This window comes from Chironomus tepperi, unplaced genomic scaffold (assembly GCF_022539635.2).
Source record: "Chironomus tepperi strain 1889 unplaced genomic scaffold, CSIRO-AGI_Ctep_v1 contig_376, whole genome shotgun sequence".
Classification (NCBI taxonomy): Eukaryota; Metazoa; Arthropoda; class Insecta; order Diptera; family Chironomidae; genus Chironomus; species Chironomus tepperi.
Genome location: NW_027226498.1, coordinates 328,253 through 345,226, shown reverse-complemented (window position 1 = coordinate 345,226; position 16,974 = coordinate 328,253). Strand labels below are relative to the sequence as shown.

The following is a 16,974-nucleotide window of genomic DNA, read 5'->3' as shown; positions in this document are numbered from 1 at the left end:
ACAAAATTATTGAGCGAATAAGTAAAAAAAAAGAGCAAGTACAGGTGTGTAATGCCTATACATTTAAAAACTATACGTTGTTAAAACGTTGAAAGAGAATAAAAACCGCTATATTTTTAGTGCATTTTCCTAACAGGAAAAAACAAGATTGTCCGCACTGTGTCCGACCATCCGTCCGACTTGAGGGCTATCTGCTTTTCTTATTTAAGCTTTTTTAACTTGTTTTTCAGTCTAAGATTCTATTTTTATAATTTTTCAATAGTTCAAAATAGTTATTCTATAAAGTTTCTATAGTCAATTTACATTGAGTTTTATAGATACAATTTAGAAGACGTGAAAATATTTGAACTCACTTTCCAACAATTTCTTCGTGAGGGGGGCCAAATTTGACCTCCCTTTCTTATATTTTTGAAATTGTAGAAATTTATTTTTGAGTTTAGTATACTTTAGCTGTGCCTCAATGTTTTGATTCTGTAAGATAGAAATGCGCTTTCGTCGAGCACGAATGACCACGTATATACTGTTTTATTTTGTATGTATAGTACAGGTGCATTAAAAGTGACGTAAAAAAATTGGGAAGATTCACTTATTTCGTAACGTAAAAATTCACCTTTTTGACCCCCACACCATCTCCTGAAAGCTTTAATTAATATGTGGGAGGAGACTTAAACTTTTCACAATTTATTCTTTTATTCACTCATTAAGTACTGACTTAAACATTTTTATTTTTTTTAGTACTCGGTTCTCCAGATTCGTCTTCAGTCTCCTTATCTTCTTCTGTATTAAAGATTGGTTTGGGCTGTGTCTTTTGATAAGCTGGTGAAATATAATAAGGATTTTCTTCAGCTTCCTTTGCATATTTAAGAATAGCTTCACGTGGATTTTTGTCATCATTAACTCTCTTACTTAGTCCCAAGTTTCGAATGACATAAGATGATAAAGTTCCACCTGAAGACACAACTCTTCCGCCTTGTCCAGTTGTTATTGGAAGGTCGGGTCTTCGTGACAAAATAGGGTCTAAACGATTTTTTTCCAACTGTTTCCGTAATGAACGATTTTTCTCATGACGGAACAAAGGAAGTGCATGTGGAGTAATAATTTGAATGCTTCCCGATATTTCTGTATGCTTTTTCTTTCTATAAGTTTTTACTATACATAATTTAGCTCCTCTCATACTTCTATTTTCGTCATAATATCCTTTAATAGAACCGTTACTAGTGCCAATAAAAATTTGATTCAATTTTGGGTGCCATAATACTTTAATAATATGGGAGTTTGAAACTGGCAATTGATTAATGCATTCAAATGTTTTTGTATCATAGAAATAAAGATTCGCATGATTTTTATTCTTGTCTAATGATTCTCCTGTTATGATCATTGAATCGTCTGGAGAAAATATAGCATCACATGTATCGTATCTTGAATATAATCCATCGAATACGTTAAGAAATGTTTTCATGTTACGCATATCCCATAGTTTCATTGTGTCGTCGCAGCTTCTCGTAACAAAAGTATTGCCCAAATATGAAAAGTTTAAGGAAGAAATTTCACTTCCTGCTACATGAGCGTTTCGAATGCAATGAGTAGTATTTACAAACATTTTTCGAGTATCCCACATTTGAACTGAACCGTCAATGCATCCTGCAGCTATTAATGTTCCATCTCTGTTAAATGTACATGCAGTTGGCGCAGTTTTCAGTCCGCCTTTATCACGTGTCTTTATAACTTGCTTTTGTTCTTTACATTTTGTAATCCACAACCTGAGCGTCGAATCAAGTGAGCTTGTCAAAAACTCATCACGTTTTATCGGATGAAAGCAACCTTTAAAATAAATAAAAAAAATCATTAAAGAAGCGGATTGCTTTTTACACGCTTTTTTAAGGATGTCAACAGAATAATAAGATTAATTAGAGTCAAGATCACTTTCGAAAATAACACATAGAATACATTTTATTATTTTAATTATACCAATTAAAATTTAATATTTATCTAATGGTTTTTAGAATTCAAACCTTTTAGCAGTATTGGCGAGTTCAAATTATTATCATTTTGAGACTTTGTTTTGAAACTTTTAAAGTTTAAACTGTCTACGATGTTTAATTAAAAGAATTTTTACGTATTAAGTAAATTAAATCAAATCGCGAAACGGTGTGAATATGAAAATTTCAATAAAACATATTGACATTTTAAATTCAGTTTACCTGAAGTTAATCCTGCGACATGTCCTTTGGTTTTTGACTGATCTGTTATGTATTGATCACCTTTAACACATTCAAGCTTTTCATATCCATCTCGATCTATAATCTTTGCTTGAGAACTTCCAGACACAAGTAAAATCAATTCTCCATTTAACGAGTAGTTTACACATTTAATTAAATGGTTTTCGCAAGGTTGAATTTTTCTAAAGTATTTCATTGATTTGTCCATTCCAGCAAAATCCCAAAAACATAATTCGTAATCAATACTTCCAGAAACTAAACGAGATCCAGATGAATCCATTGCTAATGCCGTGATAGCTTTATTACCATGATGCATTTCTACTTCATGAGAAGCTGGAATTTTGTAAGCAATATTATCTTCTTCATTATTCTCTTCCTCACTACCTGTCTCATCATCGTCATCATCGTTAACTTTATTTGATGTTTGATCTTGTTTCTTTTCATTAATAGAATTTGAAGCCATTGATGGTAAAGGTCCAATATATTCATCATCTTCGTTAGCAGTTTCATTAACTTTTGGATCCCTTTCGACTGGTTTAGAATTTTTGCGGGCAATTTGCATCATTTCTTTAATATCAAACTGTTTTGCTTTCTTTCCAAATCCACTAATACCCATCAGTTCTTCGATTTTCCTTGACTCTAAATCATCTTCAATATCCTCAATAGCTGTTTTTGCATTACTAGATTCTGCCTTACTAAACACACCAAAACCTGCAAGATAAAAAATTCGTTTATAACATTTTTATAGATTAAAAAAATGTAATTACCGGATGCTTCAGGCTGTACATTATCTTCTTTTTTTGGTGCACTGACGTTTAATTTTATAGCACCGAATGTAATCTTCGGTTTATTCATTTTCTGGATATCAATTATTATTAACTAAAAATCAAGATTGAATAGATTTTGTTTCTGTTTATCTGGAGTACTACACATCAAAAGTTTAAAATGCTTTCGAAATTCGATACTGTTGAATTTTAAAATGACGTTACTTGCTAGACAAAATTGACTTTACTTTAGGACATATTTGCTTTATTAATATAAAATATTACAGCTTAATTTCTCCACAAATACCATCTTGCAATCTGAAAGTATCGGTGACAATTTTCCATTTATTATCTTGAGCAGTTATGAGAAATGATTGTTGAAATGCTCTGCTTTTTTGGTTGGAAATTTTCACAGTCCCGGATACTTGAATCAAATAGCTTTTTCCAGCAGATGAATCCAAGATAGGTTGTGCGTCTAATGTTGTCATCTGGTGGCTTGTATCTGGTAATGATTTCAAAAAATTACCAATGGACTCGCCTAAAAATTCAAAACATTTTATTAGTGACATATTGTTTGTGTAAATTGTGTATTACCTTGAAAGCCATTTCCATTGTAAACTAGTAATCCATTATCCATGTATAATTTTTGAATCGATTTCTTTTTATCAACAATGTCATAATAGATCTTGGTAAACTCTTCTGCTACACGCGACGCCTCATTAATTTGTTCCCTTAATGTCTAATTAAAGTTATGAATTTTTTAATGGTAATTTGCTCATGGCCTTTCTTTTTATTAATATACTTACTGAATCCATAACATTCGACATGATGAAATGTTGATGTCGTAAGATGTAGCAAATTAGAGAAATTTACGTTCCTTTAAGCCGGTTTCTTTAATTCAAATTTTTAGTGTAATATTTATTTGATTGTAAACAACTCGAATGCTGAATAAGAAACGAATAAATTTACCGGTAAAAGATAAATTATGGCGCATTTAATCTTATATTTTTAAAAAAAATCTTTCAATCTATAAATATCAATCATATTAAACTTTTTGCAGCACAGGAGCTAATAAATGAAATCATTGAAATTTTGTTGAATTAGATATTTATTAGCAGGTAATGATTTTGATTTCCATGCGGACAAATTGTGGCTTAATACATGCAATTTTTTGCTGAATAACTTTTAAATTCGATGTGTAGAAGACAAAAAACAGCTTTAGATATTTTGTTGTTTGCTTTCGTTTTAAAAAATTTATTAATTTTTAGTTAATCAATTCAAGCTACTTAATTTTATTGATAAAATCGCTAAAAATGAACCTAAATATCCATAGAATAGAATAAAAGTGAAATTTCAAAGTAAAATACACAAAAAAAGGAAATAAAAGCAAAAACAGGATTAGCAACAAGTGTCAAACAAAATATATTGTTTTGGCTGAATTCTCTCATATATCTTTATTACGAAAGTTGTTAAAATAAAAGAAAAGTGCCTGATTAATACATTTTTATAATTAAATTTCAATTTGCAAATGAACGTTTACTGTGAAGCGTCTTTATATGACAAAAATATTGCAAAGTGGACAGAAGATTTTGCACAAAGAGGAAGTTTTTTTTTTAAAGAAAAAGAAGAACAGTGATCTAATCTTTTACTGTCTGTGTATATCTACTATATATAGTATGATATAGACAATTTTATTTGGAAATAAAATGCTTAAGGTGCTCAAATTTTAATGTAATAATAAAAAAATAGTAATGTGATCTTAATGGATTTCTTAAAAATCTGATTGCACAGTACACTAAAAATGTAAACTAAAGAGTATTAATAAATTGGTGTTTATTGACAAATTTTAATTATATTAATAATAAAAGGACTATAATACAGACGAAAAATAAATCAAAAGTGATAACCAAAACAAAAAACACCAAGAAAGAGAATTTAAACAGTGAAATATTTAAGAATGTCTCGTCACGATAGAACAAAGTCCGGAGGTTTTTTGGATACCTTATTTACACGTTCAACAAAGCGAGGAAGCAAATATCCTTACAATGGAGCTGGGCCTCGCCCAATATCTGCAAACGAAAATGACTTTTTTGATGCGCAAGAAATCGAGAATATGATCATGAGACTAACTGTTGAGGAAGTAAACCAACGCTTTCATGAAATTCTCGAGGACATGAACATTCCCAAAGACAAACGTGATCCATTGATGAAAAAGAATTTGGACGAAAAACGGGATATGCTTAGAATGCATTTAAAAGGTTTGTTTTATAGAAAAATTTAATGAATGAAAAAAACTATAAATAATCAAATCTTATTTATAAGTTTTGCTCGTCTTCTTATCGTCCTTGACTCAATTTCATATTGATTTTATCTTTAGTGCATTTCTGAAAACTGTTCTCGAATATAATGAGGTATTTAATTCACATTGTTAGGATGGCAGTCAAGAAAAATCTTTTTATCCGTTTCTGTCGCTGCGACAAAAAAGCGCTTAAATCTCTTGATCAAACATATTTGTAATTTGTTTTAATTTAATCAGCTGATTTCGGTATTAAAATAATCATTTTATTTTGCATTTAATCAGCTTGTGTACATACTTCCATTACATTAAGGTCATTTTCTTACAAACCTTGAATCAGTACGAGAGCTTTGCCATTCTTCCAACTTAGTGCTGTTAACCCTTAAGAAGTGTTCAATTTATTTCCGCTTTTATGAATATCCGTATGGTCTTCCTTCGCTATTTCAATTTAATAATGTATTTTAGTTTATGTACTTTTTAGACAAGAGATTTTGAGATTTGTTTTTATATACCTTCTTTTATAACAGTTTTGGAAACCACAGATGTATAATTAATGGATTTTAATCTAAATATTGGAATTTCCATTGTTATTACACCTGAGTAATGTACATAAAATTTAACCAAAAACGATTAAATTTTATATATTTGGAGAAATTAGAATCATTTGATAAATTGAACTTGCCTTATCGCAAACAATAGGTAGTGATATTTTTTCAAATAACGACATTTCATAAGACCTATATTTTTGTTGTATTGTATGACGTCATTTTTGATTCTCGCCTATTTGTGAAGTTTGATGACAAAAGATTTATTTAAAGTTCATAAATTATGAATAATATTTAGATTTTGTCCGTTAAAACCTGTTTTAATACGCCCATACGAAAAATTCCTTTTATTTTCCTCGACCTTGAACTCGACTAAAATTGTATTGGTATTAACAAAAATTTAAATTTTCTTGAAATTTTGTATTTCATGCATTTTGTTTATTTCTGTTGTACATGTCATACATTTAAATGTATCGTACAGCAGTTTATTTTCAATTTAATTTTAGAGAGCTAAAGTGTCCATTTGGCAAAATGCCAAAAGATGTTTTTCTGCCTTAAATTCTCTTGTTACATGTGATTTTTATGGTCAGATATCTATGATGTATTCACAAATTAAAAAATTGTTTATTATTTTAGGGAAAGTAAGCTCTGAACATCGATCTAATTCCCGTTTTGAAAAGCCGCATGATTATATTGAATATTTAAAAGAGGCAGATCGAAGTCCGAATAAAATTCATCAGTGCGTTGAGAGTCTTCGAGTAGCTTTAACGAGTAATCCTATAAGTTGGATTAAGGAATTTGGACAGCCTGGAATTGATGAAATAGTAAATTTACTGCGTGAATGCAAAAGAAGAAAAGACTATGATAAGATTGAATATGAATGTATTCGATGTTTAAAAGCTGTTGTGAACAATACATGGGGTCTTAATGTAATTTTAAGACCAGATCAACATGCTGCCGTATTTTTATTAGCACAATGTCTTGATCCAAACAAACCACAAACTATGTGTGAAGCGATAAAACTTTTAGCTGGGTTTTGTTTGATTCAAGAGCGAAACGGATATGATAAAGTTTTAAGAGCAGTAACGCAAGCTGCAGCCACGATTGATAAGAGTGGAGAAAGATTTCGATCAATTGTTGAGGCTCTTTTCGTAGAACATGAGATTGAAGGAAAAGGTGGTAGAACGGAAACAAAAGGAGAATTATGTTATCATACTTTAATTTTCATAAATACAATTACCAATACGCCATCTGATTTACATTTTCGTCTTCATTTAAGATGCGAAATAATGCGATCTGGTATGTATGATCGTTTGGATTTACTATCAAAAATCGTAAATCAAGCACAAGATCAGCGTCTTGAAAATCACTTTAAAATCTTCAACTCGTTCAGAGAAGAAGATTATGAAGAATTTAGTTCTCGTTTCGATCACGTTAGACTTGAAATTGACGACTTAAATGATTGCTTTGAACTGCTAAAAAATTTAGTTGTCGATACAGCAGCAGAGCCCTATTTCCTTTCAATTCTTCAGCATCTTTTATTCATACGTGATGATTATCTTTTTCGTCCTGCCTACTATAAGCTGATTGAAGAATGTGTTAGTCAAATCGTTCTTCATAAAAGTGGTGTCGATCCAAATTTCAAATCTCGTGACTTTCACATTGACACTTCTGTATTATTGGATGATCTTGTTGAACGAAGTAAAGCAATGGAGTTGAAAAAAGCTGAAGAGTACGAGAAAAGAATGGAAGAACTTCAAATGGCAAAACAGGAAGCAGAAGCAAAGGCAGCACATTTAGAAGAAAAACTGAAAGAAATAGAAGCAAATGGAGGTTTAGTTAAAACAAACAAATTGCCCCAAATTAACATCCCTCCTCCGCCTGTAATGCCTGGTATGTTTTATTTTGAATTATATCAAAAAAAAAATAATAATTCATTTAAATTTATCGGACAACTTTATTTAGGAATTACTACAGCACCAAGACCCCCTCCTCCACCACCTAATTCAGGACTTTCTAATGGACCAATGCCTCCACCACCACCACCTTTACCCGGAATGGCAATTCGACCACCGTTCAGTTTAGGTAAATTCATTCATTTAATTTCGTTAATTTGAAAATATATACCTAACTATAATTTTTTTTTTTTGTAGATAACGGAGCTCCGAGACCACCACCAATGCTTCCTATGATGGCTCCTAGAATGCCTGTACAACAAGTACAAGCATTGCCGCATGGTCTAAAACCGAAGAAGAAATGGGATGTAGATGGTCCAATGAAAAGAGCAAACTGGAAAGCTATAATCCCACACAAAATGAGTGAAAAATCTTTTTGGGTGCGAGTCCATGAAGATAAGCTAGCTTCAGATGATATTCTTAGTGGATTAGCATCGAAATTTTCATCTAAACCTATTAAAAAGGCAGCAGAAAAAGATGCATTAGATCGAGGAACAACAACAAAGAAATCTGTTGTCGATTTAAGAGTATTGGATGCAAAAGCTGCACAAAATCTTTCAATTCTACTCGGTGGTTCACTCAAGCACTTATCATACGATCAAATCAAAATTTATTTGCTTCGTTGTGATATGTCAATGTTGAACGCAAGTATATTACAGCAAATGATACAATATTTACCACCTCCAGATCAATTAAAACGTCTTCAAGAGATAAAGGCAAGCGGGGAAGAATTATCAGGAGCAGAAAAGTTTGCAGGCACTATTGCTGAAATAAAGAGACTTGGTGCACGACTGCAGAGCTTAAGCTTTCGACTTAATTTCTCTGATTTAATCAATGATGTTAAACCAGACATTGTTTCTGTTACAGCAGCTTGTGAAGAAGTTCGTACGAGTCGAAAGTTCGCCAAAATTTTAGAATTAATATTACTTCTGGGTAATTACATGAATTCAGGATCAAAGAACGAAGCCGCTTTTGGTTTCGAAATCAGTTTTCTAACAAAATTGACGAGCACAAAAGATTATGAAAACAAGCAAACGTTACTACATTATATAGCCGAAATAGTCGAAATTAAATTCCCAGAATGTTTGAACTTTTATGAAGATCTATCCCATGTTGACAAAGCATCGCGTGTTAGTTTAGATAATATTCAGAAGACGATGAGACAAATGAATGCATCATTGAAAAATCTTGAGTCTGATTTAAATAATAACAAAGTGCCACAATCACCAGATGATAAGTTTATTGAAGTTATGGGCAATTTTTCCGTTGAATGTCGAGTACAAGTTGAAGTTTTGGGCAAAATGCAAGTACAGATGGAAAATGCGTTCAAGGAATTATCCGAATATTATGCATTTGATGTTAATAAATATTCATTAGAAGAGTTCTTTATGGATATTAAAACGTTTAAGGATGCCTTTATTCACGCATATCAGGAGAATGTAAAAACTAAAGAAAATGAGGAAAAAGCAAGACGTGCCCGAGAGTCAAGGGAACAACAACAAAAGGACTTACAGGAAAGGAATCAAAGAAAATTGGCATTGGTTGATATTGATGCTGCACAAACGCAAGAAGGTGTTATGGATAGTTTATTGGAAGCCTTGCAAACAGGATCTGCTTTCGGAAATCGCGATCAAAGAAGAAAAAGAGGACAACGTGCAGCAGGCGCTGAGAGAAGAGCCCAACTGTCCAGAAGTAGGTCACGAAGTGGAATCACCTTCTCAAGTAGAGAAATGCTCGCAAATGAACTTTTAGCTGCATAATTAACATTTCTTCTCTCAATGAAAATTAATTACTTTGTTGAATTTTTTTTTATCATTTTAAAAGCGTTAAGGTCTTGATATGTAAATAGAACATTTTTTTTTATAGATCATGCGTTGATATAATTAAATAATTTATAGAATTTTCATTTAACTTCCTTAGAAGCAAAACCTTATACTTGCTTAAACTGTTTAATGCCTTATCAAAATAATAATAATTATGACCTTACAACAGTTCATGTTGCTTAATATGAAGAAAAAAGACAATAATAATTTATAAAGTAATTCTCGGCAAAGAATAGGTGCACAAGATTCTAAAGAATATTTTTTTAATAGTTATTTTAATAGTCGAATCTTGTTAATTACAATTATTTCTTATTCTAATCTTATCCTAATAATGAATGTGATGAATTAATAGGATTTTTTTCCAAATGTACATGCCTTAAAATATATTGATGACAATATTTCTTCGCATTTTATGTTGCATTTTACAACGAAATATAAATAAATTAATTGGAAAATTAATAAATATTATTATGCCAAAACAATAAACGGTAGTATTAAATTTAAATTGAAAACTATCCGAGAAAAAATTATCCAGAAATTACTGTGGATTAGCAAATTGGTATAATTATACGATTTTATAAACCAACATAAAATTTCGCATAAGTTTGAAATATATTTTAAATTAAAATTTTCAGCTTTAATTAAAGGGATCTAGCATATCGAAACCAATAAACAAAATCCAAACATAATAAATAATAACTAAAAGTCTTAAATATGTCCACTAAAGATCAAAAAATAAAGGAATTTTTGCAAACAAAACGAGCGTAAGTAATTTGTAGCATTTGTTTATGTTTTATTTTTTTCTTTTCTAATTTTAAATACCATTATTCATAATTTCGTTTAATTAAAGTCCATTAGATGAATGGAATACACATGAGCAATTATGTTTGGCTTCAGCAGTAGCGTGTAGTGGTGATCAAAACTGGATGAGTGTATCGAGAGCCTTAAAAGGAATTGTATCTTCTTATAATTCAAGACCTTCCGATTGGTTCTTGTCAAAAAGCTGTGCGACTCAATATGGAAAATTATTAGAATCGTGTGAAACACCAAAACGTAAAAAGGTACAAGTTGCTGTTTAATTTATAGTCTGCAAAATATAATTAACAAATAATCTTTAGCGAACAGCGTCTGAGCGTGATCAACCAACAGAAACTCCTTCGACACCGGTAGAATCATTAGTAAAAAAGCTTACTGCAGAGCGAATAATTGAATTAAAGAAAGCTATTCATGAAGAACACCAACAGTATGCAAAGCTTAAGGAAGAAATGTTATTTTTACAAAGTTCGTCACCAGACGAGACGAAAGTACGAGAGATGTGGAATCAGATTGAACAAGAAAAGATACAGAAAGAACGAGAACAAGTTCGTCATGATCAGTGGTTAAAAGAACGAGAAGAAAAAAAGTTACAACATGAAAGACAATGGCGCGGTCCGTATAAATCGAATATTAGAACACAAAAATCACAAGACGATATGGAACCCGATACAACAACACAGCAACAATCAGGTACATCACCATTGCTAACATCGCTTCTTAAATCTCCATCACAGACTGTGCAGCAAGCAACGTCCTTAAATAATGGCAGTAGTAATAATAGTAACTCTGCTCGTATCGCTCCCACAATAACCAATCTCCTAACTGGCACATCATCAGCTTCCAATAATAATCCCAATATCATTGTGCAAAATCCATCATCATCATCATTATTATCATCTTCTGCATCAAACATTAATATATCCGCTTCCACATCAACTTTGTCAAATATCATTAAAATTGATCATTCTTCTCCTTCCTCTATAGTTTCACATTCACAATCAGCGCCAACTCTTATAACGTTGTTAGATAAAAGGCAATCATCCCAACAGGATACAACGACGGCAGAAAAACAACTGATGCTTATGTCAATCGAAAGTGGTGGAAAAGATGGCGATATAGTAAAAGACGAAGAAGCTGAATTACTCGCAGACTTTAATGAACTTATTGACGCAGAAAAATTTGATATGGACGAGGATTTAGAAGATCTTAATTCGATTATTATGAACCCTGAAATTCTCGAAGAGAAAATATCCGATGGAGAACCAATCAAAGATGATTGTTCTCAAACTACTTCAACAGATGATTATGACAAATTAAAGATTAAACAAATTGTTGAGACAATTCAGGATTTAGCCGGTGTCCCTGATGTTGAAACTTCATTGCAAAATAATATTGTTACTGCATCTCATAATAATCAAGAACAGCCTCGCATAGTCTCCGTTGAAGAGAATGAAATTCTTCAGGATGTAATTCCATCAGAACCTGAGCATTCATCAGATGCAATTGAAATGGTTGACGAAAACAATGCAGAATCCAATGATTCAATTACAATGCAGTCATTAAAAACAGATGTTCTTGAAGAGAAAATTGTTATGATTTCTGATGAAAGTTCTAATACAAATGAAGAAAAAAAAGATGAGCTCAATGAAAAAATTGATCTAAATGATGGCGAAGAGTCTCAAAGCGTTAAGTCATCTATAGTTGATGATGTAAAAGACGCAAGCGGTGACGATTCAAACAAAGAACCTCAAACATTCCAACAAATTTCAATTGCTGAAAGCGACGAAAATTCTATGAGTAGTGAAAAAGAAATAAAAGAAGAACCTACATTTCATCCCGAAGACTCAGAAGATGCAATTTTTGAAGAAGCCAAAGATCATAATTCCGAAACCGAAAAAGTAACAGAAATAAAGAGTTCAAAAGATTTTTCATCAGAAAAATCCGACGAATTGTCGGATACAAAATCCTCAATGAGGCCTTCAATTGTTGCTGAAATTGAGGAGGCATCTCATAGTGCCATCGACAGTGATGAAGAAGTTTTAGAAGTAAAAGCTTCGCGTTCAAATAATCGAAGAAAAGGAGCTGATTCTTTAAAAGCGGATACACCAAGTAGTTCAACGCGCTCAAGAGATCATTCTGAAAATGATGATAATCGTGATTCAACACCAATTCGAACAAGAAGTAGACATTCTTCTATTGCTGTAAGTGTTTCTGAATCGAAAACTTCATTTACCTTTTCGAAGGAGCAAGAGCATTCTATTTGGAAAGGACGATGGGAGGATTGCGTAAAGGAATTGCAAAAGTTGAAAGAATTTTCTCACATAATCGATAATAGAATTATTCAAGATGAAGTCTACAAAAAAGTTTGTTTACATCCAATGAACATGAAAATTATCACTAAGAATATTGAAACAAATATTTCGACATTGCCAAGTGACATAAAGCGTGATTTTGTTCTTATGTGTACAAATATTATAATGTTAAATAATAAGGGACAAAAGTTCAATGAAATGGTCCACGATTTCACAAAAGATTGTTTAGAAATAATAGATACTCATATGGAAATAGAAGATGTATATAAAAGTTACCGCCGACAAATTAAAAAGAAATCATAAAAAGGGTTTTTTATAACTAATTTTTTAACTCATAAACTTTCTTATTTGAATAATTTTGAATAAAAATAGCAAATCTAATTTATATTTTACTTACATTTTTTACTTAAAAATTTTTCAGAATTTTATTTCAAATTTGGACTTTTGAAAAATGCACTGCTATAAATAAATAATTGTTATTTAAATTTCCTCTTATAAAATATTATAAAGTAACAAATAATAAGAGAAACTTAAAATAAAAACAATTATATATTATGGACCGAATTTCGCAACTGACAATTTTTCACAAAGGCTTGACGGTTCTAACAATGTTTAACAATTGCAACTTATATCTGACCTCCTTTTTTCCCGCGGGTCTTTAATGAAAATTCAAATTTAAAGAATTATGAAATTTTTGGTAGTTTTTATGACACACGGCAGAGATCATTGTTTTAATGTTTTCTCTCTCTCCTCTTAATGTCATGCATTGAGAGTGGATTACAAACTATTGAGCATTGTTTCTTTTCCGTTTCAATTTAACTCATTTCATAATTTTTTTACATTATTTTTTCACTTTTACTTTCATTCATTACTTGCCAGTAGATTAGTTGCTGTTGAGATTCAAAGTCATTTGGACAGAAAAACTTGATCGTAAAAAAATACATTGTATAAGTGATAGCAAAAGTTCTCAAAATATTAATGTTGTTAAATTCAACATATGTAAATCAAAAATAAAATATGATCTTTGGAATAGGAAAGAACAAAAAATAAATTTGCCTTACCGTTTTAACGAGCATTTTACTGAAAGATAAATTCAATGAAAAAGACTTTCCAACTAATTCAATTATTAGCGACTGTAGGTATATCAGAGAAATAAAAAAAAGTGTAAAAAAGTGATAATAAATAAAAAATGTACATTAAGATTCACTTAATGCTATGGATTTTTTCTTATATGCACATTCTACCAATTAAATTTACACAAGGAGGTAAGCGCTGCAAGCAACTTGGCAAATGTTCCGTGAACTATCTTTTCATTCTTCCGGAATATTAGAAAAATAACTTTTATTTGCGATTAAAATATTTACCATTATTTTTTTTGGAGCATTGAAGTTTACTTTCACATCACCAGTTCACATTATTAAAAAAATTAATCTACCGCAAATGCATGGACAACATAAAAACATCAATGATATGAGGATACACATCAAACGTGCTTTGAATATTCGTTCTGAAAATTCAACATTAGATGAGTACATTTCAAAAGTTTTTAATCTTCAAAACTTAAATCCAACATATGTATTTCGAATGCCTGATGGAAACAATAGAACGTTGACTTTCAGAAAATCTGATTTTATATCGCCGGTTTTTCCAAACATAACGAGCATCAGTAATCTGGAATCTAAAAGACACCAAGTTAACATGAAAACTGAAGAAATTCTTGATGAATTAAGACACGAAAAATTAATTTTCCAAAAGAATTTAGATGGAAACTATGAAGATGTCGATTATGATGATAATATGAAAAATATAGTTCAGGAAAATGTCAAGACAGAAAAAGATTTTGAAACATTGTTGAATGAACTTAATGAAGACTTAGACTACGAAGATCAATTGAAAAAGAAAGATACTAAAACCACAATCGTAAAAGATGAGTGGAGTGAATTAGGACTGGATGGATGGAGTGGATTAATGACAAGTTCCAAAGACAACTTACCAAAAAAAGTTGGGTAATAAAAATAAACTATGTTAAAGTAAGAAAATTGATAAATTATTTTTAACAGATCAAATCAAACTTCAAAAAAACATAAAACGGCATTAATTCCTTTTGCTCAAAATGCTGATCCATTAACGCTTTTAAATTTAAAACAACCATCAAGGAACCATAGAAAGCCCCAAAAACAGGAGATCACATCAAACGAATCAGCTCTGGAAATGGAAGAATATGTTGACCAGATAACAACAATTTTACTAGAAAACGAGAAGATTTTACGGAATAAAACAGGAAGAATTCCAAATGTCCGTTGGCCTGTTACAACTTCTCGGGATCAACACCGAGATGATGATATATTTATTGGTCGTGCCAACAATCCTTTTGGGCATTCAACAAAATGGAAATACAGGTACTGAAATATACTTTCTTTAAAAAACACATGAACGTCATTAACAAACACATGACAATCTTATTTCTGTTCAATGAAAAATACTAACTGTTTTATGAGAAAAATGAAACATACATAATAATATATGTGATCAGCTTAATAGAAAACACGTTGCATATTTTTTCCAACTTATTGTTGAGTCAAAATGATGTTTTAAAATTGATCGACGATCATAGAAATTTTATTTGTGGTAGACAAATCTACAGAAGATTTTTTGAGTAATTTTTCAAATTTTAGACAAATTTTTGGCACATTAGTTAAATTCCGGATAAATCCCTGATCTTTACAAAATTTAATTATTTTAAAAATGATTTTTAACCATCATGAACAGCATTTTTACGAAATCGATTGCTGTTAATGAAGCTAAAATTTTGATTATTAAAAATTATGTTTTTTCACAGTAATATTAAGAATACCTATTTTTTTAATACTATAATCAAAATATTTATCAAATTGATTTTTTTATAAAAAACATATAAATTTCAGTTTATCTGTAGATTTATCCTGTTGCATTGCATAATCTTTGCATTAGACGCACTTTTACCATTTATATTCCGGAAGTCTTTAAACTGGCATTATCGTCATATTTCAGATTTAATTTTAATAATGGAATTTTTATAACAGGAATTCAAGTGACGATGGAAGTTCTCATAGAGAAGGAAGATCAAAAAGAGGAGTTCTTCATCTATATTCAATGATTAAATGTGCAACTGGTTGTGATCCTCTACAGTACAAAGGGTAATTTTATCAATATTTGGGAAACATTAGAAATTATAATTTTTTGTTCAATAGCTATGGTTGTTACTGTGGATTTTTGGGTTCGGGACGAGCTCTTGATGGAATCGATAGATGTTGCAAAGCCCATGATTTATGCTACAGTAATGCAAACTGTTTTTTTTACACAGGTAAAATTCCAAAATTATTATATGCAAGAACCCTTCGTGTTATTGATAAAAGTTCTTAACAAAACCTCTCCCAAAACCGTTGCATAATTTCCGATCGCACTTTTACTTACAATTCAGTATTTGCACAAAGTATGAAAACAGTAGAATAGAAATTTAATCCTATATAAGATAATTTACTGTCAAAATAATTCAAGTTCATAAACAGTTTTATGCTACTTAACCAGACGAAAAGACAGTAAACTAATGGCAACAAAAAATTTAATCATTAATATTTCGTTGAATTATGCAGTTTGATAGGCGATATCAAAGATATAAGCTTTATTTAACATTTTAATGCTGTTTGCATCAAAGTTTTATTGCGTAAAGCACTATAAATTAGTTTTTATAATATTACAAAAATTAGATTCTTTAACCCAGTTATTTTATTTTAAACTCTCATCATGATTTTAGAATATTTAGTACCTTACTTATGGAAGTGCTATAGAGGTAAACCTTTGTGCGCATTTGGTAAGATTTTAAGAATCAGGATATTAAATTTATTTAACAACTTTTTTTTTTAATTTTTAAGATAATGGTGAATTTGGAGGACCTTTTAGTTGTGCTACAAAATTGTGTGAATGTGATAGAGCTTTATCAAAATGTTTAAGGCATTATTATTGTCCAAGAAAACGTCCAGTTTGTACCTCAAACCCGTTTAGGTTACTTCAAAATCTTGTCATGGTTTTTTAATATCAAAACTGCAAAAGAATTTTAACAAATGTAATCAGTTATTACTTACTAAGATCAAGCTTAATTTCATGCTAATAAAAATTTACATTTGTGTTAGTGACAAAGTTCTAGTTTCTTATAAGATAATTTCAAACTTAATGTTGATATGTTTAATTCGGCTTGTTATTAATTG

General features: G+C 30.6%; 5 protein-coding genes across 6 annotated transcripts; 3 read left to right on the top strand and 2 right to left on the bottom strand.

Moving 5' to 3' along the window:
- Positions 1-665: 665 nt before the first annotated feature.
- Positions 666-3,142, bottom strand: LOC139095837 (gastrulation defective protein 1 homolog). The gene is made up of 3 exons (XM_070647356.1): positions 2,987-3,142; positions 2,202-2,930; positions 666-1,821 (listed from the first exon to the last, which is right to left on the bottom strand). The coding sequence occupies exons 1-3, from the start codon at positions 3,072-3,074 to the stop codon at positions 713-715; spliced, it is 1,926 nt and encodes a 641-aa protein (XP_070503457.1). The 5' UTR covers positions 3,075-3,142; the 3' UTR covers positions 666-712.
- A 79-nt stretch (positions 3,143-3,221) lies between these two features.
- On the bottom strand, positions 3,222-3,924 carry Nxt1 (NTF2-related export protein 1). Its single transcript, XM_070647736.1, has 3 exons — positions 3,790-3,924; positions 3,578-3,722; positions 3,222-3,521 (listed from the first exon to the last, which is right to left on the bottom strand). The coding sequence occupies exons 1-3, from the start codon at positions 3,808-3,810 to the stop codon at positions 3,265-3,267; spliced, it is 423 nt and encodes a 140-aa protein (XP_070503837.1). The 5' UTR covers positions 3,811-3,924; the 3' UTR covers positions 3,222-3,264.
- Positions 3,925-4,217: 293 nt separating this feature from the next.
- On the top strand, positions 4,218-10,059 carry dia (diaphanous related formin 1). Its single transcript, XM_070647260.1, has 4 exons — positions 4,218-5,241; positions 6,461-7,717; positions 7,790-7,909; positions 7,978-10,059. Exons 1-4 carry the CDS (start codon positions 4,941-4,943, stop codon positions 9,537-9,539), a joined length of 3,240 nt encoding a protein of 1,079 aa, XP_070503361.1. The 5' UTR covers positions 4,218-4,940; the 3' UTR covers positions 9,540-10,059.
- Positions 10,060-10,156: 97 nt separating this feature from the next.
- Brd8 (Bromodomain containing 8) lies at positions 10,157-13,120 on the top strand. 2 transcript variants are annotated; one of them, XM_070647262.1, is made up of 4 exons: positions 10,159-10,366; positions 10,453-10,663; positions 10,721-11,108; positions 11,403-13,120. In XM_070647262.1, the coding sequence occupies exons 1-4, from the start codon at positions 10,317-10,319 to the stop codon at positions 13,031-13,033; spliced, it is 2,280 nt and encodes a 759-aa protein (XP_070503363.1). In that variant the 5' UTR covers positions 10,159-10,316; the 3' UTR covers positions 13,034-13,120. The 2 variants fall into 2 exon arrangements, with proteins under 2 accessions (XP_070503362.1, XP_070503363.1); XM_070647261.1 differs by having other exon boundaries at positions 10,157-10,366; positions 10,721-13,120.
- Positions 13,121-14,013: 893 nt separating this feature from the next.
- Positions 14,014-16,892, top strand: LOC139096154 (uncharacterized). The gene is made up of 6 exons (XM_070647814.1): positions 14,014-14,736; positions 14,791-15,129; positions 15,793-15,906; positions 15,961-16,073; positions 16,524-16,580; positions 16,642-16,892. Exons 1-6 carry the CDS (start codon positions 14,171-14,173, stop codon positions 16,800-16,802), a joined length of 1,350 nt encoding a protein of 449 aa, XP_070503915.1. The 5' UTR covers positions 14,014-14,170; the 3' UTR covers positions 16,803-16,892.
- The last annotated feature ends 82 nt before the right edge of the window (positions 16,893-16,974 follow it).